This window comes from Acinonyx jubatus, chromosome C2 (assembly GCF_027475565.1).
Source record: "Acinonyx jubatus isolate Ajub_Pintada_27869175 chromosome C2, VMU_Ajub_asm_v1.0, whole genome shotgun sequence".
In the NCBI taxonomy this organism is placed as follows: Eukaryota; Metazoa; Chordata; class Mammalia; order Carnivora; family Felidae; genus Acinonyx; species Acinonyx jubatus.
The window spans coordinates 128,990,906-129,017,072 of NC_069384.1; the positions used below are offsets into that span (position 1 = coordinate 128,990,906).

Genomic DNA, 26,167 nt, shown 5'->3' on the forward strand with positions numbered 1-26,167 from the left:
AAGCAGTTCATGAGAAGTGGGAGGGACTATAATTAAAAGAAGACAATTTTGTTACACCTAGGCTTCATTTGTTCCCAAATGTCACAGGTCAATGTGCACAGATAAATATGGTTTAAGCCCATTGTTAGGGACATTTCATAAGAAAAAAGAAGACATGAAAGGGAGGAGAAGTGACTTTCGTTAAGCACCTATGTTTTCCAGGAACAGGGTTAAGAGCTTTTTTTTTTTAAGTTTATTTATTTTGAGACACAGAGAGAGTGCATGTGAGGGGTGGGGAGGGGCAGAGAGAGGGGGACTGAAAAAATCCCAAGCAGTCTCCATGCTGTCAGCACAGAGACCGACTTGGGGCTCCACCTCACAAACCGAGAGATCATGATCTGAGCTGAAATCAAGAGTCAGATGCTTAACCAACTGAGCCACCTAGGCACCCCTAGAGCTTTTCATGCATTATCACATTTGATCATTCTTACAGCTCCCATGTAACAGGCATTATTAACTTTTGCTTTGCAGATGAGGAAACAGATTCAAAGATGAAATAACTTAAGGTCATTCCATGTGTTAGTCCAGATAATCCAAGAAACAGACACCAAGACAGGCTTAAATACCCAAGGATTTTATTAGGAAAATGCTTGTGTAGGGAACATAGGGAGGAAGTTTGCAGACTGCAATGCAAGTCTTACCATAACTAAAGGAGAGAGGGAGAGAGGGAGAGAAGAGCAGGTGGCAGTGTCCTAGAATGCCATTCAGTCTAAGGAAGGGTCAGCGAAGCCATCAGGAAGTCCTGGGGCCAATATTGACCAGCAGAAAAGTTTCATGTCTCCCATGCCTGCCTTAATATCCCCTACACATGCAGGCACTGGCTGGGAGCAGCCCATGGGAAGCCTGGCCTTGGTGCAAGTGCAGAGATGTATTTCAGGGCACAGCGGCTGGGGCCCTTGGTCAGTTACATTCCCTGTAGTGGGAGGTCTGTAAAGCAGTTTTCTTGGCCAACATATCCTGCTAGTAAATTGTAAAACTGAGGATTCATTTCCATGTCAGTTACATGGGAGTCTGACTCCCGTCTGTGTTCTTTCTATTGTATCTCACAATTTTTACCCAATCATAAGCCATGTTAGTCTTGTATATACAGAAAAAGTTCCTTAGTTTCCACCCATCAAAAAGGGTGGGGGGGTGTCCTTTCCAACCTCACCATATTTTTATGATCTCCCTCCAACCATATCTTTAAGTCAAAAAAACACATCACATTAATAAATGTATGCACAAAGGATTCCATTTTCCTAGAGCACAACTAGAGAACAGGGGATTTTTAGAAGTGGCACCACTTTTTCAAACACTTGCTTATAGGCATTAGGCTGAAAAAGGTAAACCAATGTCTCAAGCAATTCCTTAAAGTCTTAGGTAGCTTATATCCTGGCGTATCTCATTCACTTTCACCTATGAACAGTACTCAGCCCATTTATACACTCATTAGCTCATTCTTGTATTTGTTCATTCTCCATTCATCATTCATTCACAAATCTTTGCTGCATGCTTGTTATGCATTAGATGGTGGGAAAAGACATTCTTTAAACCATTCTCATACCCACAACCTGGAATTCACTGTCTAAGTGAAACATAAATTTAAACAACAAATGGTATAAATAATACTATAGCCATGACAGGATGTGATAGGGGATGTATAATCAGAGTGTCTGGAGAAGGTTAATTCATTCTGCCTAGGGACATCAGAAAAGACTCTATACTTATGAATGGATGATATTTGGATGTCTTTAGTGTCCTGAGTAGATTGTGTGAAACTTTCGAGAACTGCTACTTTCTGCCATTAGCATGAACTGGGTGCTGGAAACTGCAGTGTGCATTGATGTCACTTGGACGTAAGCTTTTAATCTTCAGTTCCTAATGGCTATTATGCTCTTTCCTTTCCCATCATCTCCCCAGGTTTTGGAATAATTCACCAAATTTCTTTGTAGTATCTTTCCTGATGCCATTATAAGCCACTGGGTCAGTGTGTAGCAGTTTTAAGCTGCTCAGTTAATGGCTTATAATGGCTTCTTTCTACTTAATAGTCTCTTAAGCACCTCTAGTCCACTTTCTAACTGACTTATGTTAGAGTGCAAGAGGACTTGGGGGTTTGTTAGTGGGCCCATTAGCTCTGAGGTGTTTGAACAGCTTCCCTTCATTTGAATGAGCACTGGCTCACAAAACTGAAAAAATCTCATGTAGCACTTAATTTGGTTCTAGGTGGCCATTCCCACCTTTGTCTGGGTTGATTATCTGAGGCCCTGGTCACCGCTGAGCCTCAGTGCCCCAGTGATGTAGACTCCAGATCCTTCAAATTATGGTGGTATCTAGCCCAGACTCCTTAGTAATCCAGAGAGGAGAAGGCTGAGGCCATTGCTCCTCTTTGGACTGGAAGGTGAATGGTCTTAGGTGGAAAAAGGGGAAAGATGTAGAATTAAGGAGCTCTAAGATGATACCATGAAGATCACCTCATGCAACCTCTTCAGGAAACCAAGGCTCAGCAAGGTCTGGTGACTTATCCAGATACTACTACTCCGCTGGTTATGTATTGCTGCAAAGCAAACCACCTCAACACCTAGTGACTTAACTCTTCTATTACATGTTATGATTTTGAGGGTCAGAAATTCAGGCATGGTTCAATGGGGCAATTCTTCTGCTTCTTATGATGCCATACAGCGATACTCAGCTAGGGGAGGAGCTTGTCTGGAGAGTTCAGTCTAGCTTTACTCACATGCCTGGCACATGGAATGGCTGAAAGGCTGGGTTCAGCTGGGTTGGTCAGCCAGCATGCCTACATAGTAGTCTTGGGTTAGGCACATTTCCCACATGGTGGCTGGCTCTTCCCAGAGAAAGCATCCCAGGAGAACAGAAAAGCTGAGTGGCATTTTTATGACTTAGCCTTGGAAGTCATGCAGCATCATGTCTGCTGCATTGTGTTAGTTCTATGTAGGTCATAAGGCCTGCCCAGAATCAAAGAGAGGGGAGTTAGACTGCACACTCTGATGGGGGAGTGGCAAAGTTGTACTGTAGAAAAGCATGTGGACAGTGGACATGGTGGTAGCCATCTTTGGAAAATGTAATTTGCCACAGTATTTTTGTGATAGAATCAGATAATACAATTATTTCAGGTCACAGCAAGAAAAATAGTTCCCAGAGTTTATCAGGGAGAACCTCCTTCTTGCTTTTAGCATTACCTACATAACCTACATGTTAGCAGTTAAATTTATCTATTAATTGAGAAAATGTATCATGACTAAAAGCCACTAAGGTCTTAATTTTTTAATTGTGTTAATTAGTATCATGAGAGCAACTAATTTCTACATATACTTGAAAGTTTTCAGTATGAATATGTGGGGAAAATATGCTGTATCCAACTCAGACAATGTTTATAAGTCATCTGGATCCCCAGGTCCCTGTAATACTCTGGTAACCTTCTGATACCCAAATGCATCAGGTAGAAAGCCTCTGATCTAATGTCATTGTTCTCATCTGTAAAAGAGGAGATGTGAAATGACTTACCCAAGGCTATACACACACACACACACACACACACACACACACACACACACACACACACACAGAGTCACTGACAGAGAGGGATTCAATCAGGTTGCCTATCTAAAATCCAAATTTTTCTTCAGGACTTAGGGCAAATGAATATAAGTTGAATTGGTCTCTAGATGTGGAGAACTTGGTATTTCAGGGAAATAGGGAGGAGGGAGGTGAAGGTATGCTGTAGGCAGCTGTCCTCAAAGTGTGGTTCAAGGTCCCAAGACCGTTTCAGGGGAATGCATGAGGTCAAAACTGTTTTCATAATAATACTAAGGTATTTTCATTCTTCACTCTCATTCATTCACATGTGTACAATGGTTTTTTGGAAGTGGCATGATGTCTAATATCACAACAGATTGAATGCAAAAACAGATATGAGAATCCTGTTGCCTTCTATTAAGCCATTAAGTCATTAAACTGATTTGCAAAAATGTAAAATAATGCCACTTTTCTATTTTTTAAATTTGGAAAATGCAGTTGTTTTCCACTAAAATGCTATTTTTGTTATGATGTACTGGGTTTATTTTTATTATTTTTAAAATGATGCAACAAATGAATATTTTTTAAATTTCAGTTTTAGTTTATAATAGGATAAATGCCAATAGATATAATCCACATTAACAAAAGCTCCTTGAGGTCCTCAATAATTTTTAAGAATGTAAAGGGGTTTTAAGACCAAAGAGTGTGAGAACTGCTATTGTAGGTATACCAGTGAGCACTAAGTACTTTGCAAATCACAATGACAGAGAAATTCCCCCTTTTCTTTTGATAGAAATAGTCACTTAACTTGCATTTCCAGCGAATCAGCAGCCATCTACCTAAGATCGAAATCCAGAGTCCTTGAAATCTGAGAGGTAGTCTTCAATGACAGCCACACATAAAATAGATTAGGTTTGCAAGAAATAACTTATTTATCTAATGTTAATGCAATTCACTTAATGGAGAGGTAGGTGTTCTAATTTCTAAAGTACATTTAGTACATTAGCAGCTAGTTGGCAATTAATCTAATAAGTAAGTAGAGATAGGAATGTAATCACTTTAGAACATTCAAGCCAACAAAGAGTATTCTTTCTCTTTTTCCTCAGAAAGTATTCATGTTGGTATGCTGGAACTAATTCTCTCACTACTGATCCCCACATCTGTAGCAGTACTCATTATAAACTCCATTTTTAGCGTTCCCGAGATGCTAGATTGATGGGTTGCTGAATAAACACATATGTCTCTAAAGCAGAGGTTGGCAAACTTTTTCTATAAAGGACCAGATGATAAATATTTTAGACTTTGCAGGCCACATAGTCTCTGTCCCAACTACTCAGCTCTGCTTCTGAAGCATGGACACAGCCATAGACAATACGTAAATGAATATGTCAGCCTTCCAGTAAAACTTTATTTACAAAAACAAGCTGTGGGCCAGATTTAGGCCACACACCATAGTTTGCCAACCCCTGTTCTAAAGCAACATTAAATCTCTACCTCCTGGGCTGAGATTTTACTATGTTCAAGTATGCTGCCTGAAAACTAACCTAGCCTGAGTTGATGACAGCAAGTTATAATTAATGAGCATCTATTATATACCAAGTGTCAGGTATCTAACCTACATTATCTCCAAAACTCAAAAGCATATTCCTAAAGATGGATGTTATTATTTACATTTTACAGATGAAGCATAATAAGGTTAAATAGTTTGTCCAAAGTCACAGTGATAGAAAGTTATAGAGTTTGGGTATGGCCCCAAATCTTTCAGATACTCTTTTCTTATTCCAATATTCCATTTTCAAGATCGCTGTCATAGAAATGCACTGCTTCTTTTTCTATTCCAGACCTCAGTGGATTGCTTATTGCCTTCTTGCCTGACAAAATGTCTTTCATATTGGACCAAAAGGGCCGGGCGATATAGCCTCCAAGTTATTAAAAATTCTAGCAGAGCAAAACCTCAGTAAAATGCCTATATCATTAACCTTGCTTGCACTGAGCTGTCCCAAGGGCCATCTTAATGCTGATGGTCAAGCAAAAAAAAAAAAAAAAAAAAAAAGCCAAAAATTCCACATTGTGTCATGTAACCATACAATTAATCCCAGAGTTGTTGTTTTTAAGTTACAAATTTCTGAGTGTACATTTACGATATTTTTGAGCTGCTTATGAATTGTTTTATTTCTAGGAATCAGAGGACTCCTTAGTGGTAATCATCCCTGATAGTCATGTAGTCCTTTACAAAGTGTCCTCATACACTGTGTCTGTTATTGATAATAATTGTGGCAGCAACACTTTTTGAGTACTTATTGCCAGGTGCTGTACTCAACATATCACGTGGATCAGTGATTCCCACAGTGGTAGGAGGCAAAATGTGACATCCTTTCCATTTACCAACCAGAAAACTGAGCCTTAAGGAAACTTAAATATCTTGCCCCAGATCATGGAGATTGTATATAGTGGAGTCAGGATTTGAAAGCAGTACTCAAGATAGTGTGCCCATAGTAGATTCTCAATTACATGAAGGCATAGATGGCATCTGATCTTTCCTTCCTTGATTTATACTTTGTCCTGACAACATCTCTGTGCTAACCCTATAAATAGTATTTTATTTTATTTTTAAATGTTTATTTTTGTGAGAGAGAGAGAGAGAGAGAGAGCGAGCATGAGCCGGGGAGAGTCAGAGAGAGGGGGACAGAGGATCTGAAACGGACTCCGTGCCGACAACAATAAGCCCAATGTGGGGCTGCACTCCTGAGTTTCGAGATCCTGAGTCACACTGAAGTCCAACGCTCAACTGACTGAGTCGGCCAAGTGCCCCACCCTAAATAGTGTTTTAAAGGAATGTAAAATAAAATAGAAAAACTGTTGTGATATACTACCAAGAGAAAAAAAGATGTTAAAGTGTATGTAAAGTATGATTACAAATATATTTTTAAAAGAAAGAAAAGAAAATTATGTCTAGATTCTAGAAAAATATTTACCAGAATGTTGATAGTTGTGGAATTATGGATATGAGTATTGGCTGCGTTTTTCCTTCTTTTTTTTCTTACTTTCTATTTTTAAATAAAAATAACAAAAGTTTAAAATATCAATGAAAGAAAAAAGAAAAATGACTGATAAAATTCCTTCAGTGTGATCAGCAATTTTTAAGTACAATTCACCAGCATGTTCCCTGAGGGAGCAACAATCTATTTAAGGAAACAAAGCCGAAACTCCAAGAGAGGAATCCAAGGGCATCTAGGAACAAGCTAATGTGGCTCACATCCATTATGAAAGGGAGGTAAGGGAGGTTCCAATTTTTTAAGATGGGTGTTAAAAATAAGTGGGGAGGGGAGAAATGTGAATGTCTTGAGTAAAAGAGGTAGAGATAGGAATTGACTACCAGTTTGGGAGGGAAAGGGGCCATTTTGGTGGATAGACACAGTTTGCAGGACAGATTTATTGGCAAAAACAGCCATTGTGGGTTCTTAACAAATGAAGGTTGTGGTAATTTGGTACCTTCAAAAATAGAATAGGAAGGTATACACCAGACTCCAACTGTTGTGGCTCATGGTGTTTAGTTTCAGGCTGGGGCAGGAAGACCACAGGGGGAAGATAAATAGTCCTATCTCCCATCTTTTCTCTTTCTAAGAGGTCCTACAAGGTTTCTAGTTTCTAGGCTGATATTGTTTATTATAGAGCCTGTCATATTGTTTTCCTGCTCAAGATCTGACATTGGCTCCCAACTGCTTCCCAAGGCAGATGCAGAGTCTTTGGATGAGCATTTAAGACCCTTTACCTCGTGGAGCTGACTTTGTCAGCATTGTCTCAAACTCCTCTCCACATCCTTAGGCTGCAGTGGAATTAAGCTGCTTAGTGTGCCTCTCTGTTCACTCTTTCATACCTTCAATCATTCTGTTCCATCCCTAGAAATAACTTCCTCACAACCACATTTCCCAGTGAAAATCCATCAGCTCCCTCTTACCGCCAAACCAGATGGTACTTTTAAGGGTTGAACCCAAGTTTTATCCTTCCTTGTATATTAACATCAAGCACAAAGACTCTATGATCAGTATATTTCCTGAGAATATTTTGTTGAGCTGAAGACTAGGATGGCTTTAGGCTTCATTCTGTTTTGCTGCAGTCTAGAATTCGGTGGGGGTTGGGGGGTGGGGGGATCACTTGAGGAAATACATAATAAGAGTGTAGTGACTAAGGCTGTTGCTCAGATAGCCTCCTATTCTATACCAGTTGTTCATATCATTCATTCATTTATTTGTGTATTCATTCATACATTCCATAAACACTGTGTACCACTAAAGTCTAGACATTGTAAAATATGAGGAAATTGTAGAGATATAAAAGAAAATCAGATATAATTCCTCCTTTCTGAACATTCATGATCTATTGGGGTAGAAACTAAGTGTACAGGAAGGATATGGCTGTGTCTGCTTCTAGTAATGAAGTACCTGCTTGTTTTACATTATTCTCCCAATGAAAATGGCTAGAAACACTGGATAAGAACCAAGAGACATCTGTTTGAAGGTCCTAAGGCTGTCAGGTTTTGAGGAGCCAAAAATGGAAAGAAGAGAAATCCGCTGAGGTGATTCACACATTGTATCCAGGTTTTCCACTCAAGGCAGTTCCTCAAGCCTGATTAATAAAACACCATGGGTAGAGATGCTAAGAAGCCTAGCAGAAAATAGATAGTGAGAAATAAGAAAGTAAGCAGAGGTCTTTGTAATCTCGTGGGCCTGGAGAAGCAAAACTGAAGTTCAGGGATACTAAGAGAGGGCCCAAGATTCAGAGATGCTTCAGAGAAACAGTCTGAATGTCTTATTCTCCCAAGACAACCACTAATTAGCAAAGCAGCATAAAGAGAAACTGAACAAAAAGCTAGAGCCAAGAGACTATGGAGATAAACAGAGCCTTGGAGAGTCTCACAAAAATTAACACTGAGGGCTTGTCAAGGAACATCAGCCCTTATAAACACAAAACCTTTCAGTTGGAGCCCTTTAAGGACTATTTTCAAAGAATAAGTGAATCAAAAATATATTGCACCTATAAAGATTTTTGAAGAAAGTTACCTCTAAATAGCTCAACCTTAATTGGAGTCAGGTGACTGCTCCCATTCTAACTGCTTGCCAGACTCTTGCTAAAGACTCATCTACGGGCAGCTGGGTGGCTCAGTTGGTTAAGCTTCCGACCTCAGCTCAGGTCACCATCTTGCCGTTCATGAGTTCGTGCCCCATGTCGGGCTCTGTGCTGACAGCTCAGAGCCTGGAGCCTGCTTCAGATTCTGTGTTTCTCTCTCTCTCTGTCCCTCTCCCGCTCTGTCTCTCTCTCTCTCTGGCTCAAAAATAAATAAAACATTAAAAAAAAGACTCATCTGAGTCTTTATAATCTTTATTTACACAGTATCTGCTACACAAGAGGCAGAACCAAGAAACAGATAATAAAAATAGATCCAAAGTTGATCTAAATATCATAATCATCAGACATAGGCTTTAACAATGACTCTAATTAATATGTTTAAGGAAACAGAACGTTGCTTTTCAAAAAACTGGCATTTGAATTGATCTTTGAAGAATACTTCGGATTTCAATTAACCAAGATTGTACTTCTCCAAGGACTTGGAGTCAGATGCAAGTCATTCTAGCCAAGGGTGGATCACAGAGATGAAGAACAAAGCAGGGAAGGGTCAAATCTAGCAGTATTTGATCCAGGGAAGGACCAAATGTGTGTAGGTGGGGAATAACTAATTTTTGTCTATTTCAGGATTTCTTCAGTAAATCTGACCCATTTCTGGAAATTTTTCGTATGAATGATGATGCAACCCAGCAGCTTGTACACCGAACTGAGGTGAGAAGAGTTATCTTCAGCTGTGCCATCTCAGCTCCTAAGATAATAAATTGACCTGTTTTGAGAAACCCCTTATGTTTCTTAATGCCTATAGTTGTGCACTCAGACCTGGAGCCTTCACTGTCCTTAAGAGGACTCTCTGTCTTTTGTAGCTTTTTAAATTCTCAATTTAGATGTTAGAAGACCCTCTCTCACCCAAATTTTCCATTGTTGACCTTCAATACAGACTGTCAGCAACATATTAATAAGAATATGAATATTAGGTAACATTTAATGTGTATGATTAGGTGCCAAGCATTGTACTAAGTGATTTGTATGCATTACTTTATTTACTTCTCATAACAATCCCTTGACATGATTATTATTACCCCCATTTTATAGTTCATTAACTGAACCTTTGGGAAGGCCAGTGACTTTCCAAATTCTCATAGTTAGTGAGGGGTAGAGCAGAGGTTTGAATTGAGTTTGTTTGGCCTGAGCTTCATGATAATTTGAGAAGCGCATCTGCTTCCCCAGCAAAAGTTCATCCACTGGGCTGATGTCAGGCCTATTATGTGAACGGCTGTTCTGTCCCAGCTGCTGCTTGGTCTAGCCGCAGCTCCTTCTCAAGCTCCCTTGTCTTTCTCTCTGGGGCTCCAAACCTTATCTCTTATTAACCCACCACCCAGTGCCACACACCCACTCAACAACCAACCCCAATCTCCACTTTTCATTTTGTTTACAAGCTGGTCCAAGAGAGAGAGTCTGTGGGGATGAGAAGTACATTGATAAGGAGGAAGTGGGATGATTGTGATAAATGAAAGAGCTGAGAGAAGACTATTATGTATATATATTCATATATATATATTCATGAATATATGAATATATGTATTCATATATATTCATATATATATTCATATATATATATAGGACTATTGTGCATGCATATATATGTGTGTGGTGGGATAAAAGAAAAAGGAGCCCTCATGACTTTCATAGGATGATAGTAGGGTTCCATGTTCCCACCACCCCATATTGGAAGTCCATTTCCATTTTCCTGAAGTAATAGAGTCTCAAGTAGTGTTTGGGGAACTTTTTGTGTCATATTAAAAGTATACAAGAATTAAATAGTTTGCATGGGCAAAGTCTATGGATACCATCTAGTTCATAGTTGGCATTTAATAACTTGTGCTTAATAAAAAAATGAATAAATGAATGAAGCTGAGTATAGATAGTATGTCTGCTACATGTTATAATAGTACAATGTAGTTCTCTGGAATTTAACCCCTGGGGAACAGTTTGGGGTACAGTAGTCTCCCTGAATGGCACCTGATTGCCACCACCAAATAGAGTCCTTTTCACAAACACAGATTCCTTTGGTAGGACAAACTTCTTTCGGGAGAAGTAAATAAACTTTGGGGAGAATTAGAAGTGGTGTCCATTTGCCCTTTTGTTCCTGTCATTGAATGAGGGCTTAAATGTGCAGACAGAAAGGAGATGGGGGTGTATCATCAGACTTCTCTCACAAGATCTCCCTTTCCTTTGCTCCCGATACCAGTCCTTTTCTCATTATTAGTATTAGTAAATTCTCCTACTCCCAAGAATCTCTAGAACTCCTCCCATACCTAATTGCTGAGGAGCTTGTGGAGTCTCACAAGCAATGCAACTGTTACGTTTTCCAGTGAGTCAAGCAACACAACATTGATTTTTTCCTCTTTCTTATTCAAGAGATATGAAATAAATATTAGGCAATACTTTCTCTTGGAGGAAGCACACACATGTACACACAGATTCTAATTTCGTAGGAAATTTCTAGTTGAAACTTTGATCTGCTATGTTTAAAAACTGTTGCAATAAAATATCACTTCTTAGTGTTTTTATATAAAGGTGAGAACTTTAAATTAACCCAGATGCTTTTATCTAACTTTTCTTCTCATGACAACTTTGATCATCCCCAGGGTATCAGGGCACAAGACAAAGCCCCACAGGAACATAATTTTTGTACTTTAATGCATTAAAAGAAATTTAATAATGAGTCCATGATACAATCAATAATTCATGGTTATATTAAGGAACCCAGTAGAAGAGGGAGTTACTTATAAAATAATTATGTTATTTGGATAGAGAATTCATTTTTTTATAATGCTAAGACTTCTGCTAACTAAAACTTTCACAGGAAGACAAATCGATATGACAAAATTCCATTTGACTTCATTTGTATATACCCTAGAGCAGTGGTTCTCAAATTTCATGCATCAGAATCATCTAGGGGGCTCACCTCCAGAGTTTCTGTCAGTAGGTGTGGGCACAACCTAGAAATCTGAACCTTTAACAAGTTCCCAGGTGATGCTGGTTCTCCTGCTGTTCCAAGGACCACACTTTGGGAACCTCTATCCTAAAGTACACAATATAGCCCTAGGTACAGAGCAGATTCTCATGCATTCTATGTCCATGCAAATTATTTGAACCATAGTGATGGCAGGCTGACTTGACTTGTATGGACTATGGGGCAGGATTAGTAAGCTGCTTTCAGAAGGATTTCACTGTATTATAGACTTTGTGACACTAAAGATCTGAAGATCTTCCATATTATACCTTAATATGAAAGCTGGTATAAGTATGCTCTTGGGATTTTTCTTTTAGAAACTTCTCCTCTGACTTGAATCTGCTCTAACCTGAGGTCATAGACCAAAGACTATTCAATTCTTTAGCAGTAGAAATGTCCTGCTATACTCCCTACACTAACCAATAGTCTTTACCTATACTCAATAGAAGAGAATTTATGCCATAGGAATGACACTCCTGTAGAACTTTATCTATGCCTGTAGATCCTTTATCAGAGGCCAAAAGCAGACCTGCCTCCTAAATCCTAGCTCCTTTCAGTGTAGAAGGGTTCATCTCCAGCATCCATATGATGATTATTATTCATGAGACAACGGCCAGGCCAGTGATCACAGGAGTTCTGCTCATAACAAGCCACTTAGTGGGCACCCTTACTCCAAGTTTTCATTAAGACACTTATTCCAGATAGTTGTCCTTTTCATAAGTACCACAATACTTCTCAGATGGTTTTTGTATTGAAATGTGAAAATGTCAAGCATTCCCTCCCCAACCCACCACTCGTCTCTTTGTTTTCTCAGGTTGTGATGAATAACTTAAGCCCAGCCTGGAAATCATTCAAAGTATCAGTCAATTCTCTATGCAGTGGAGATCCAGACCGCCGGCTGAAGGTCAGATATATATGTCTGAGAAATGCAATTGTTTATGTATTTAACTCTCCTCTTTCTCCTCGTGTGAATGTTGGAAAACCCAAAATTTTCTGTACTGCTTACCCAAATCTCTTAGCATCTTGATGGAAGATGAAGGGGATGTTTCTTCTGCAGGAGCCACTGAAGCTCATGAGATAGTCAAAGATAAATCCCAATTGTGTTACGTCAAGAGGGAAAGTCCATGGCTTCTCAGAGATAAACTGTGGCAATAAGTTCATGGCGTGATTGGGAGTTATTAAGAACACAAAAATTACTGTATCAATTATCTATTGTTGCATAACAGATTAATCCAAAATGTAGTAACTGAAAACAATAACCATTTATTTAGCTTATGATTCCATGCACTGGCAAGTTGAGTTCCTGTAGGAGGTTCTTCTCTTGATCTTGCTTGGATGCCCTCATGTATTTGCAGGGTGGCTCTGCTTCTGGGCCTTGACTGGCTATCATCTGGAATGACTGGGTGTTTGAGCCATTTATTGCTCAACATTCAGAAGGCTAGTTTGGCCTAGAACACACAGCAACCTTAGAGTTCCAAAAGAGCAAGAACAGAAGCTGCAAAGTCTCTTAAGGTCTAGTCACAGAATGCATAGGAGGTCACTTCCTCCACATTCTGTTGGTCCAAGCAAGTCACATGGCCATCCCAGATTCAGGGATGAGGGTGAGGAAATTGACTCTGCCACTTGGTGAGAGGAACTGCAAAGTATGGTGGCCATTTTTTTCAGTCTACCACAAATGTTTTTTGGGTATTGTGGGAATATACAAGTTGGAAGAAAAGACACATTGTGAGGGTGACCAAAGGAAGACAAGAGGCTGAATGCCAGAAGCAGATTCCAGAAGGCATTTTTTATGGTCCAAAAACTGACCCTCCTTCTACCTTGGAAGTCCAGAAGCTCCATGTTATCAATGCCCCGAAGTTGATTCTACCAATTCAGGATAACTAAGTAAAATCAGTAGAAACCAGAGCCTATAAACCTAAGGGCCAATCAATTCATATTGAGTGAGCAACATGTCCCTCAAGCAGAGTCAGCATTCACCTCAGTTTAATCAGGGCATTTTCTCTATGTGGGCCAGCCATAGGGAAGACAACTATTAGACGACTACTATATTAGCCTGAAAGCCTGGGACGTCTGCCTCCACTATGGGAAGATGGGTTCATTCAGCAGACTAAATGTTCACATTGATCTTTCAGGGCACCTAATTTCCTGGAAACTGTTAGATGGGCATTGCCAATGTTTGTCTTTGTAACTTTACATTTTCCTCATCCATTTTGGCTCACAAAATTTCTTGTGATACAATTATTTTGATTTGTCAGCGTTGTCAGATTAGAACCCGTTTTCTCTAATGTGACCTTATATATCTTTGCTTAAGACCATTCTGTGTGGACTTGGTGCTTGAACTCTCAGTAGACCACTTACTTCCACGTTCTTGAGGAGAAAGTCAGAGTTTCCCTAATATCTTGTGTCCTGTAAGAGCTAAGATACTTTAAGCTTCAATTGGCATCAGAACTGCCTTTTATGTCAAAATCAGGACTCCTGGCTGTTTGGGACTCCATGTGTCAGCTCATATGTGGAATGCCAAGGGCTTTAGCTTCGGGCATAGGGTGATGATTAACGTCTGTATTCTGAGCAGCTCCATCCCATTCCTAGCAAGATAATTGACCCTGTTTAGGATAGAAATCAAATAATATGTCCATTAGCAATAGATCAACTTTGTCATATGGAGTTATTAATTGAATAAAAGGAGAGGGTTGTATGTAATTGAATAAATAAATGCAGAAAAGCAGCACATTATGGCCTTGTGAATGTTTTGCCATCTGTAGAGGAACAAGTAGGAGTAAAGGAGATAGATGATGAGTGACAGATGAGAAAGAAAGAGAAAGAAAGAAATAGGGTGTTGGAGAGGGAGCAGTAGGAAGGGAAGAAGGAAAGGATCGGAGCTTCTCAACAGCTGCACATCTGACATTTGGATTTTGTTGTAGGGGCCTGACCTATGCATTCTAGGATGTTTAACAAACAGCATCCCTGGCTACTTGATGTTAGTAATACTCCACTTACAGCCAGTCTTACATCAGTCTTACAGCCAGAAGTCTACTCAGACATTGCTAAATGTTTCCTGGAGAGTAAAATTACTCCTGATTGAGAACCAATGGCTTCAAACTTAACATGCATCAGAATCACCTAGATAACTTGCTAATGTATGTGTGTGTGTGTGTGTGTGTGTGTGTGTGTGTGTGTGTGTGTATACAGAAACTCTGAGTATTTAGTATTTACAAAGTATATATTTATATATATACTCAGAGTTTCTGATTCAGGAGGTCTAGGGTAGGCCTGAGAATTTTGCATTCTAACAAGCTCATGGGTAATGCTGCCACTGCTGGATTCAGCCCACACTTTAAGGATCCAGGGGTAGACATTTGTTTCTTCATTATGACTCTCCCATGGCCTAGTGTCTCCACAGCAATTTCTAGCACCCAGTCTCCCCTTTACCACCTTTGTTCTGCCCAGCACTTGTACCTTTCTGCACTGTCCCAGCCTTCTCAGCTTTGCACACACCTTTCTCTCTTCCTGAAAAGCCTTCCTCAGTCTGCTTTTCTTTAAACAGGCTACTTTTCTTCAGGCCTCTTAAATCGCCCTCCACTTTCAAAAAACCTTCCTCTTTAGCTTCTGTGGGATACTTTCTAACCCTTTCTACCTACCCCATTAAACTACTTCTCAACTTGTTTTGAAAATTTCTGTGTACATCTCTGTCTCCTCAGTAGACAACTTGTCCTTTTCAGTTTGCTCCTTCGGGGTAGAACCATGTTTTGTTCACTGTGTATACAGCTGTCTAGCATAGTGCTTGGCACAGAGTAGATACCCAGTAACTTTTTAAAAAATGTTCATTTATTTATTTTGAGAGGTGGGGGGAGAGAGGGAGAGAATCCCAAGCACCCAACATGGGGCTTGATCCCATGAACTGTGAGATCATGACCTGAGCCTAAATCAATAGTCGGATGCTTAACCGATTGAGCCACCAAGACGTGCCTACCCAGTAACTTATTGGAGAGTGAATGAATAGAGGTGTGAGGGAAGTACTGAGAAGTTACCAGGGGGTATCCTGGGGCAGGGACTGGAGTGGAGAATTGCCCACAGCAGTATTTGGTATGCTGGAGTTTCCTAGGCCACAAAGCCAATGTTGCACTCACCTGCTCACAATATCCAAATGCAGTTTTCTGAAAGGCAGGATAGACTTCCTGTATTGCCCTTTACTTGTATTCATTATTTTGTCACAAAGGCCACTGTGAAATTTTCATAATGCTGTCCCTAGCTAGCTTTCTCCAAAATACAATGGCAACATAATGGCAGGCAGCATCTCTGTCCATATGGGTGTCATTCTTCCTACCACCAAAGAACATTAGAAAGTGATTTAAAATTTTTTTAATTTTAAAAACACTCTGTCAGGTTAGATTTTAACAATCTTAGCAAAATTTTGACACTTAGGTCTTTGTCCCAAATGAGGCTTGGTATCTTTAATTCTCATTTATTCAGGACCCACATGAACACCCAAGTTCAAATAACCAGCTTTTTCTGCTTTACTTTTATTTATTTATTCTGTACTCTTCCTTTATGTAAAAAATAAAAGCATTCAAAGAAGCCTTTTTCAGAAACTGGTGTTTTAACTTACTATGGAAATATTCAAACATACATGAAAGTAGAGAAATGATGTGATAACTCCCCATGCCCAGTACACAGCTTCAACAATTATTATCTCATGGCCAATTTTACTTCACACACACCCCTAAAACCCATTTCCCTCTTCCTCTCCCCACTGGATCATTTTGAAGCAAATCCCAGACCAGGGCCAGCTCATCCATTAAGCCCAGCAAGCACAGTGCCAGGACCCACCAGACTTTCAGGAGTCCATGAAAATGTTTTCATTCTTTTAAAATTAGAAAGGAAAAAAATGAACTTATAAATAAGATTGAATAAAATGTTTTATTTTTTTTCTCACCTCAGAAAGCAATGACATTTTTAGAATCCTAAAAATCCACTATGGTGGAAGGGGACCCATGAGGGCAAAAATGCCTAGGGCCAATGAAGGTCAAGGTATGGCCATGTCCCAAATACCTTATCACATCATCCCAAAATGCTTCAGTATAAGAATAAGAATAAGGAATCATTCTATAAACATAACTACAAAACCATTATATAATCTAATTATATTATATATCTAAGAATATTAACTAAGCCTCCTTAATACCATCAAATATTTTGCCACTATTCATATATGACTGATGGTCTAATTTATTTAAAAAAATGTTTTTGTACTTTTTTTTTTAAACAAGGGGGATCTAAATAAGGTCCAAGCATTGAATTAGACAAAAATACCTCCAAAGTTCTCTTTTAATCTGTTAGTTCCTTCTCCTTTTTTTTCCCTTGCAGTTTACTTATTGAAGAAATCAGGTTGGTTTACCCTGTAGCATTTCTCATGTTCTGTGCTCCCTATAAATGAGGAGTTAGGACTTGATCAGATTTGGGGTCTGTTTTCTAGCAAGAATGCTTTATAAGTGATGCGGCTTTCTTAGGGTGTAAATAGTCATTGAGGAACTTTGCCTACATCCATTTAGTTAGGGCTTCCAAAATGGTAATTTTCCACTTCTGTCATTACTTCTTTATCTGTTGTTTAGTGTCTTCTATAAGGAAAAGCTTTTCCTTCAATAACTATTTGGCTCCCTGAGGTGTGATTCATACAGGAAAGACAGGAAAAATGGTTTATTTTTCCTTTCTTTTTTAACCAATTTTCAGAATAACAAATTAGTTCTCTGGCATCCTCCATAGGTAACTAGTGAAGTCCCCCAATATTATTAAGAATTTATAGATTTTTTAATATATCTGAGTCTTTCAATTCATTTCAGTTATTACTATTCCTTTGAAATCTTGAATTGCTGCATGTTTAACCAATGAAAACTGCTTTAAGTTAGCTCTTGAGTTCTTTTGACATAAACTTAATACTATGTAGTCATTTCCTCGCTTTCTTGTATAAACTTTAAAATTCATAAATTTTGAAATTGTGTAATTCCCTTTCTCCATCAGATCTATCTCTCTGTGGATGCTGAGTCATATATTAAAGTCTCTTGAAACAATTTCTCTCCATAGCTAAACATCTACCCCATAGAATTCTCATTTTGTTTCATTTTGCTTTCCATTGCTAGGATATTTTTACAAATTTAATTTTCCTTTGTATGAAATGTTTACATGATTCTAAAGTCAAAACTACAAAACAAGTATATTCAGAAAAATTTACCTTCCATTCCTGTCTCTTCCACTTTGTACCCTCTTCCCTTACAGGTAACCATTTTGTAGTATACTTTAATACTTGGCAGTGCTAACTCCTTCCACTTCTCTATTCCTTTACTTTTTAAGGGTTTTCCTGGATATTTTGCTTGTTTTTTTCTGTCCCTTTAGCTTTAGAAACAACTAGTACTGGGGTGGGGCGGGGAACAACTTGATGGTATTTTTATTGGTATTGCAAAGGAAATCTCTTTACTATTGAGTCTTCCCATTTGATCAAATCTCCTTTTATGTTTACAGGAGTGCTTAATGTTTTTCTCTTAGAGGTCTAGAACATTTATATTTAAATTTATGCCTAGTTTTTGTGTGTTTGTTTGTTTCTTTACCTCTTCTAAATGGAATCTTCCATTATGCCTTCTAACTATCATTTGTCAATGTAAAGGTTATTGAATTTTGTTTGTTTTCTAAAACTGCTATTTTATTGTTATATTCTTTTTTATAGTAATTTTCTGTTCATTTTTTTAGCATTTTCCAAATATATAATTCTATCATCTGAAAATAGAGATTGTTTTACCCATTCTTACTATCCTGATGGCTCTAGTTATTGCTCTTCTTTATTTACATGGACCAATACTCCCAATATAGTGTTAAATAGTAGAGGAGAAATAGAGCATCTTTGTCTTATCCATCACCACAGTGGAAAATTCTGTAGTGTTTTTCCATTCATTCTGACTGAGATTAATTTTTTAAACTGATGATGAAGGTGTCAGAGGCTTAGCGCTTTTCTTAGCCATGTCTACCGAGCCTTAAAGACCTGTACTAGCATTCAGGGAGGATTCTTGTTGGTTTTGGTAACCCTAGAGACAAAAGTTGCTCTACTTTCTGAATAGATTTAGGTTTATGTTTAAGATTAGCTATTTGATGAAATATATATTTAACACTTAATATGAGCTATTTAATGAATTTGTCCATGATTTCTATGGCATGGTAGAGTCCTTATCAAAATCCTAGTTTCATTTACATCTAACCATGCAGTAAGGTAGCTTCCATTGTCTTCATTTTACAGATGAAGAAACAGAGGCTCAAAAACCCCCATGCATTCAAATGCCAACTTTAATGCTCTTTTTTATTGAATTGTACTGTCTCTATTTTGTTGTATTTCTTAGAAAATAAATCATCTTGATAAAGCATATCGCTTAACTCTGAACCAGCCAGAATGTTTTATTTGCCATTATTCTAACATTTAACAGAAATAAGTCTTGTATATATGTAACATATTTCATGAAGTTTGAGACACTATTAATTATGTAAAGCAGCACGAAGGGAAAAAAACGTTCTTAATGAATCCATAATGCCATGCTTTCTTACCAACATGTGTTTATGAGGAAATCTGTGCTGTTAAACTCCATGAAATGTGGTATCAATCATTTCTTTTGATTTGATCAATACATTATTAATATCCAGTACATATTCTTTAGAAGGCATTGTTAGTATTCAGAATAGATTCTACCAGATGGGGGTCTAAGAGAAGAGGGTGAGAAGGCACTATCAGCAGGCATTATTAACACATTGTTAACACCCTAAATGTACCTAGTACTATAGGAAAATGCCATGACAGAAAAGTCTAGGAAAATACCATATAAGAACCTCAAGGCCATTTCCTGTCTCCTTTTCTAATTCTCAAACCATACAGGTAACTTGGACACTCTCCATGAAGAGTTCATCAGGCATTTTCTGAGTATGGTTGCCTCAAAGAGGGAATTAAGGTGATCCTTGTCTCACCCTGTCCCCATGCCTATGCAAGAGAGAGACCCAGGTTATTAGCTGAGGTCATGGTGCAGAGAGCACACCCAAGACAACCAGGCAGAAGGAAGTAGCAGAAGAAAAAGAGAAGCAGATTCCCAAAGTCAAAGCAGAGGTTATAGGACTCAGGAGCCCACGACAGAGTGAGAGGAGGCCCAAAGTCCAAAGCAACCAACAAATGACATCTTCACCCACGATTGATCTCACTCACCTGTCACACCCTACTTCTTCTGTAGCCACGTGTGATTGATTTAGAACAGCCATGTTCATGAACTCCCTTCTGACACCCCCAAATTTGGATTCCTGGCCAGTCAGAAAAGTGCTTTCCAGAATCAGCATTGTAGACCCCATTGGTCCTGGAATCTTCATTTTAACAACTTTCCCAAACAGTGCTGGTGCAAGCCGTTTGCCAAGCACACACTGAGAAATACTGTCTTCCTACTGAATCTTCAAACCTAGATGACTTGCTGGAACTTCTCTTGGGAGGTCAGTATTTTCACTGAAGAGCTAAGTGTATATGTATGTATACATTCTGCTCTTCCCTCTATATGAAATCTGTAGCACTTATCCTTTGGTTACATCTAGCTATTGGTGTCTTCCCTTTCTCAAGTGTGACCAGGCCATCTCGAATTGAAATTGCATTTTCAATTCAAATTCATCGTCTTTGCTTTGGACTCTCTGAGCCAGATTGATTCAGAGAACACTCAGGAGAGTGTTCTTGGAGTTTGCCTTGGACCTTCCCCCTTTATTCCCAATGCTACATGACTCCTAACTCCTGGATTCCTGAGTGCCTTTTATTTTGCCTCAGATCCTTTGAGCTTAGTTGCCAAACTTGTTTTATTTCTGCTTCATCCTGTTTTTCTGTAACAACCCTTCTGACTCTTAATGCTTGAAAAGGAAACACACACACACACACACACACACACACACACACACACACACACATCTCAGTTCTAACCCCAGATCTCAATCCTTGATGGTGGCCCCAATTCAGCCCCATAATTCCCCCAAACCCATAGATTCAGTCATGAGATCTCCCATGGGTTACACTAACATTTTCTGATTCTTGGTGCCAAATACAGGAAGGTGGAATTAAGGGGTCCCTTGGTAACTATATTTGGTGTTGTTGGAAACGCCTGTAATAAAGACATTCTCAGACAGTTGAAAGCAAGTTTACTTTCCTTCTCTATCTACCTTACAACTGAAAGAGGAAAAAAAGAGCTTGAATTGTCCATGGGCCTGTTATGTTCTCTTGAGATCTGTTAAAATTCAAGTACTTCTTTTTATGGCCTTCTGGGCTCAAGGGTTTCTGGGTTTGTGCCTGTCGATACTTCACTCAGCCTAAATGTCCCATGATTACCGGAGGACTGAAGACTCCTCTAGATGTCTCTATATTGGATCAGCCATGGCACAGGAATTCTCAACTCCACTTAAGTAAATGGCACCCCTGACCCAGCAGGCTGCCTCTACTGAGATCTGTAATCAATACTGCAGCATGGGAAAGCAACAGCCATCTTAAACAGTGTGGAATCATATAGGAATAAAGGAGGCTTCTGAATGAGAGAAAAACTACACACTCAGTTTTAATAATTTTTTCACTTTTCATTAATATTTTCCCCTTTTTTACAGATGACGAATTCAAGGTAGCATGTAAGCAAATTGCTTAAGATTACACAGCTAAGTAGTGCAGCTTAGTTTAAACCCAGGTCTGTCATGCTCTGTGGTCCTTGCTCTTCATTCACTACTGAAAGTTAGCTAACATTTACTGAACAGGGCATTCACCAGCTACCTGGTACTATGCTGGACACTTTGCTTAAATTATCTCATTCAACCCTATGCTTTTCCTAGGTTGAACCATGCTGCAGTAGCAAAGAGCTCCCATACAGTAAAGTTTACTTCTAGCTCACATAACAATCAAAGGTAAATCTTCCTAATCAATGATGTCTCTCTCCTTGATTTGAGAACCTGCAATGCTTCTATCTTGTGGTTCATCCATACCTTACAGCCTCATTGCTATTTGCATTTAGCACGTGGAAGACAGATGTGGAAGGAGCTCTCTAGAAGTTTTAGCTGAAAATAGCACTTGGCATTGCTGCCTATATCCCAACGACTAGAACTTAGTCATATGACCACACTGAACTGCCAGGGAGGCTGCAAAATGTGATCCAGTTGGGGCCTAGAAATAAAAGAAAACAAATTTTTGGGGACCACCTAGCTGACTCTTCCACTGGAAGATGTTGTTATTGTCCCCATTTTGCTGATGAATAAACTGAGACTTGGAAAGATGAAATAACTTTTTCAATTCACAGAGCTTCCAAGCAACATAGGCAGGATCAAGTCTGTCTAACTCTGGAACCTACACTCTATAGCTGCACTGTCCAGTAAAACTTTCTGATAATGGAAACATTTCATATCTGTGTTTTCCAAAAGAGTAGCTAGTACGCACATACAGCCAGAACAATTCTCTCCCAACCTCTCTTCTCTCTTTCCCTTTAGGCTTTCTTCCTATTTTCAGTCCCCCCGCCCCCCCGTTAGTATCCCATCCTCTCTTTTCCGGTGAACACCATACAAAGAGAAAATTCCACTTTATGTGTCAGGCCTTTGCTGCTAATGGGAGCCCTCTTCTGCCCAGTCTTTAATGATTCCATAGGGGAAGGAATGGGTTTCCTACACATGGGGTCAACAGTAGGTACTTCAATACCAAGATAATTTTTCATCAGTGAGAATCAGGTCTGATTTCCTTAATATTTGAGAAGAGAGCACACCTTGCTAAAGCAAGTGTTATGGGTTTTGGATTTTTTTAATCCAGGAAACCATATAATCTGGTCTTAGATTTTTAAAAAAATAATCTTGAGAGATAGTGTTTAATGGATATAGAGTCTCCATAGGAAGATGGAAAGGTTCTGGAGACAGATGGTGGTGATGTTTGCACAATGATGCGAACATTTAAAATTGCTAAACTGGCAGATTTTATGTGACATATCTTTTGCCACAATAAAAAGAAATTTATTACAAAAATAACCCTCTTCCTGTTACCATGACTTTGAACTTCCTCTTGTGAAACAACCACTCGATGTTATTGTACTAGGAGCATTTGACATCTGCCTATACCTGGCATACCTTGCCTGTGATGACGCTTGCCTCAGCAATCTGGGATGAGAGTGTGACAGCTCCTGAGAGCTTCCTCATACCCACATTCCTCCCTCTCAGAAACCTTTCTGAGGGTGAGGGGAGAGCCTTCTTTTCACCACCATTATAAACAAAGAACATAAAAGAGGCAGCGTAACCCAGCCAAACTATTTTGTTGGGACAGTTGTCCCTGGCCATGCTCTGTCTTTGACTAACTCAGAATATGTTTTTGAAGAAATCACCTTTGGAAAACACTTTGAAATTCTGAAGTAAGAACACCAATTGAACACATATTGGTGCCCTGGTAAGATAGTTTAAGGTGCAAAGGGAGCCCTCTTGCCATCCAAGGTGGACATTTCTCCACTAGTGAGAACTCCCATCTCAATAAATCACAATTACTGTGATGGGAAGAGGTTTCTTCCCATTATTTAACCCATGCATGTCTGCTTCTGCACTAAAACCTAAGACACCTAAACAGCTACTGAGAAGATGCTTGAATAAAACTAGGAAGCTGGACAAAGCAGCTGAATGATGCAGAGGAAGGAATGTTCTAAGCAGAGAGTCTGAGAACCTGCTGATGGAGCTTTATGGCACACCTCAAACTGGTGGGGTTGCCACTCTGTCCCAATGACGCTGTGTGCTGACATCCCTTTCTGCTGGTTATTCTTGTCTACTGCATGTATTCATTTGTTCACTTACTTGTTTATTAACGCAAGCCACTTCACCTTTCATTGCACTGCTTTGTTAATATTGAAGCTGAAAAACTTGCCTCAAGAGCTCAATTTTTATTTTTGCACTTTTGGAAATGTTGTTTTTAAACCTAGCCTTGTCAATAGGAAGTCTTCCACAAACTGAGCTAACATCCCAAGAGGCCTTTGCCTTGAGTCAGCTTCTGTAGGATATTCAGCCACTCTGCCACATTTTAAACACTAAACAGAAAAATTTTTTTGAGTATTGCAATCTGAAGCCATCCTGGGCATTTCTCTCTGGGAAGTCTTTTCAATAGAATTACCAAACAAAACAGTGAGAGACCTATCTCTTAAGAAGGATGGCTTTTATAAGGAGAGAGTCCTTAAGGCCAAGAGAAGTGACCCATTTTTAGGTGCTTAGCAGAATTCCACATTCCCTCCTTCTCAGGGAGGGGGGTATCAACATCTCCTCATGGAGATGTTGCCTGTGGGATCCTAGCTGTCTGCAAAGTGCTTGGATTTCCAGAAAAGTGTTGGGGAATGCCAGGATTTTGTCTGTGGGGAGCACATGAAATTGATGTCAGGGAACAACAGGTTGACTGACCTCATAAAAAATGAATTATTCATTTCCTGGGAGCATATAAATCACCTTTTTTTCCTGTGACCTTTGATTCATTGGAGAAAGGACACAGATGCTTTTGTGCCATCCCAATAAGGAGAAGAAAGCTACAATGATCATCTTCCCTGCCTCCACCCTAGAGTTAGAAAGAAACCAGCTGGAGACACTTCCTCATGATGCCTGCAGAGGCTGCACAGGCTGGGCTGTTCCAGCTAGCGTTCCCTGTCACCCAGTGTGGTCTGCAGCTCCTTTGAACTTATACATGAACTCAGCTTTGTCCACGTGCCCCAACTTGATATGACCTGGAAAAATGGACTCATAAAACAGGTAGTTGGAGGCCAATATATTAAATTATAAAACTTTTAATAAAATTTTAATAAATTAATTTAACAAAACCTATAATACTTGTGTTCCACACAAGGCTCTCCTTCCTTGAAATCTGAACACTTATGAAGCAGAATTAGCAATTAGAAAGTTACTTGGCGAGCATGGAAAAAAAATCAAGGCAGGGACATATATGGAATCTCGAGAGATTCTACTTTGGTTAGCAGTTTGACACAAAGGCCCTCTAGAAAGTCTGATTAACTTAATAGGATATTTGCTTTTAAAATACATACAATTCTAGGGCTTTGTGAATTCATTAAAGCTGATCTCTGGACTCCAGACCTCTGAGCCGAGCCATGGTGAGTCTGGTCCAAGTATAATTTTCAAAAAGTTAAAAGCATGACTCTCATCCAACTATCAAATGAACATGTGTCAAAGATTTCATTCACTTCATTCATTAATGAGGAAACCAATAATATGATTAAACTGTTCTCCAAGAGCATTTTGAGGAATCGAGTTTACATGGCGTTTTTGTTTAAACAGGAGTAAGATTTCTAGAGATACAATTGGTTAATGTCCTTCACAACAGTGAGTCATAAACTTCAGGGTTATCTTTGCTATCAGACAGAAATCATTGCACCATATACAAGTTTACCAATGTAACTCCACAGAGTCTGAGCTCTTAGTTCATTGATAATAAATAGGAAAATCAAGCAATTGTATATTCATGTAGGAAAACAAATCATCCTTGGGCAAGCCTGTTAAAGCTTCAGCATGCCATTGAAAGAACTTGCAATCATGCTTTTGGATTTATTTCTAGGTTATGGGTAAATTTTCTTAAGAGGCTCAGATAGCTCCTGAGTTCACATTTCTAGAGCCTGATATATGCTTGAAATCCCTAACTGGCCCCCTTATCGCCCTCTCCACCTTTGAATGGCTGGCCTATTCTTAACTTTCAGGTGTCGGCTCAAAACTCAACCACTCCGAGACACCATCCAGGCTTCATTGTTCATACATGCACTCCTCCAGTTAGTCTCCATCTTACCACTTTATCAGTCCCCCTCATGGCACCTACCATCATCTGTAATCATGTTTATTTGTTTACATGGTTACTGTTGGTCTCCTCTGATGAAATGCAAATACCAAGGTTTGAGGGAAAGGAACTGGCCAAATTTACCTCTGTATCCCCAGCCCCTGAAAGAGTGCTTGCATATAGTTGGTGCTTAATAAATATCTACTTAATGGATGGAAGCATGGGTGGAGGGATAGGTATATATGCATGCCCATATATACATTAACCAGATTCTATGGAAAACATTCTGCCAGGTTTTTGCTATTTTGTTTGCCCTTTTAAAGGCTCTAAGAAAAACACTCCTATCATCCACTTATTCTTACCCTCACGTATGTTGACACTACTGATTAATTTATTAGCGCCATCACATCACTTTTGACCTGTGATGCTTCCTTTTCAAGGCAAGTCTAAATTCATTATGGCTGTTTTCTTATTGTCAGTGTCTTAGAGAACACCCAAATGCATCCCATTTATCATTATACCACCCCACACACACAGTTTTTCCATTGAATTTAAACACATCTTTCCCTCTACGAGCCGCAGAGTTGCAAGAAGGGGGTCGGGGGAAAGCAAAGAGTCTGGATGAGGAAGAAACCAGCAGGGAATGACTCTCCTTTAGGAGTGAG

The 26,167-nt window shown here is 39.2% G+C and overlaps 1 protein-coding gene across 2 annotated transcripts in view; it reads left to right on the plus strand.

Moving 5' to 3' along the window:
• Positions 1-26,167, plus strand: part of CPNE4 (copine 4) — a 598,316-nt gene that overhangs the window by 470,704 nt on the left and 101,445 nt on the right. For both annotated transcript variants that reach the window (XM_053221448.1, XM_027061847.2), the window contains 2 exons: positions 9,304-9,387; positions 12,507-12,596. In XM_053221448.1, the coding sequence (XP_053077423.1) occupies positions 9,304-9,387; positions 12,507-12,596 (174 nt within the window). The remainder of the gene's footprint in view (positions 1-9,303; positions 9,388-12,506; positions 12,597-26,167) is intronic.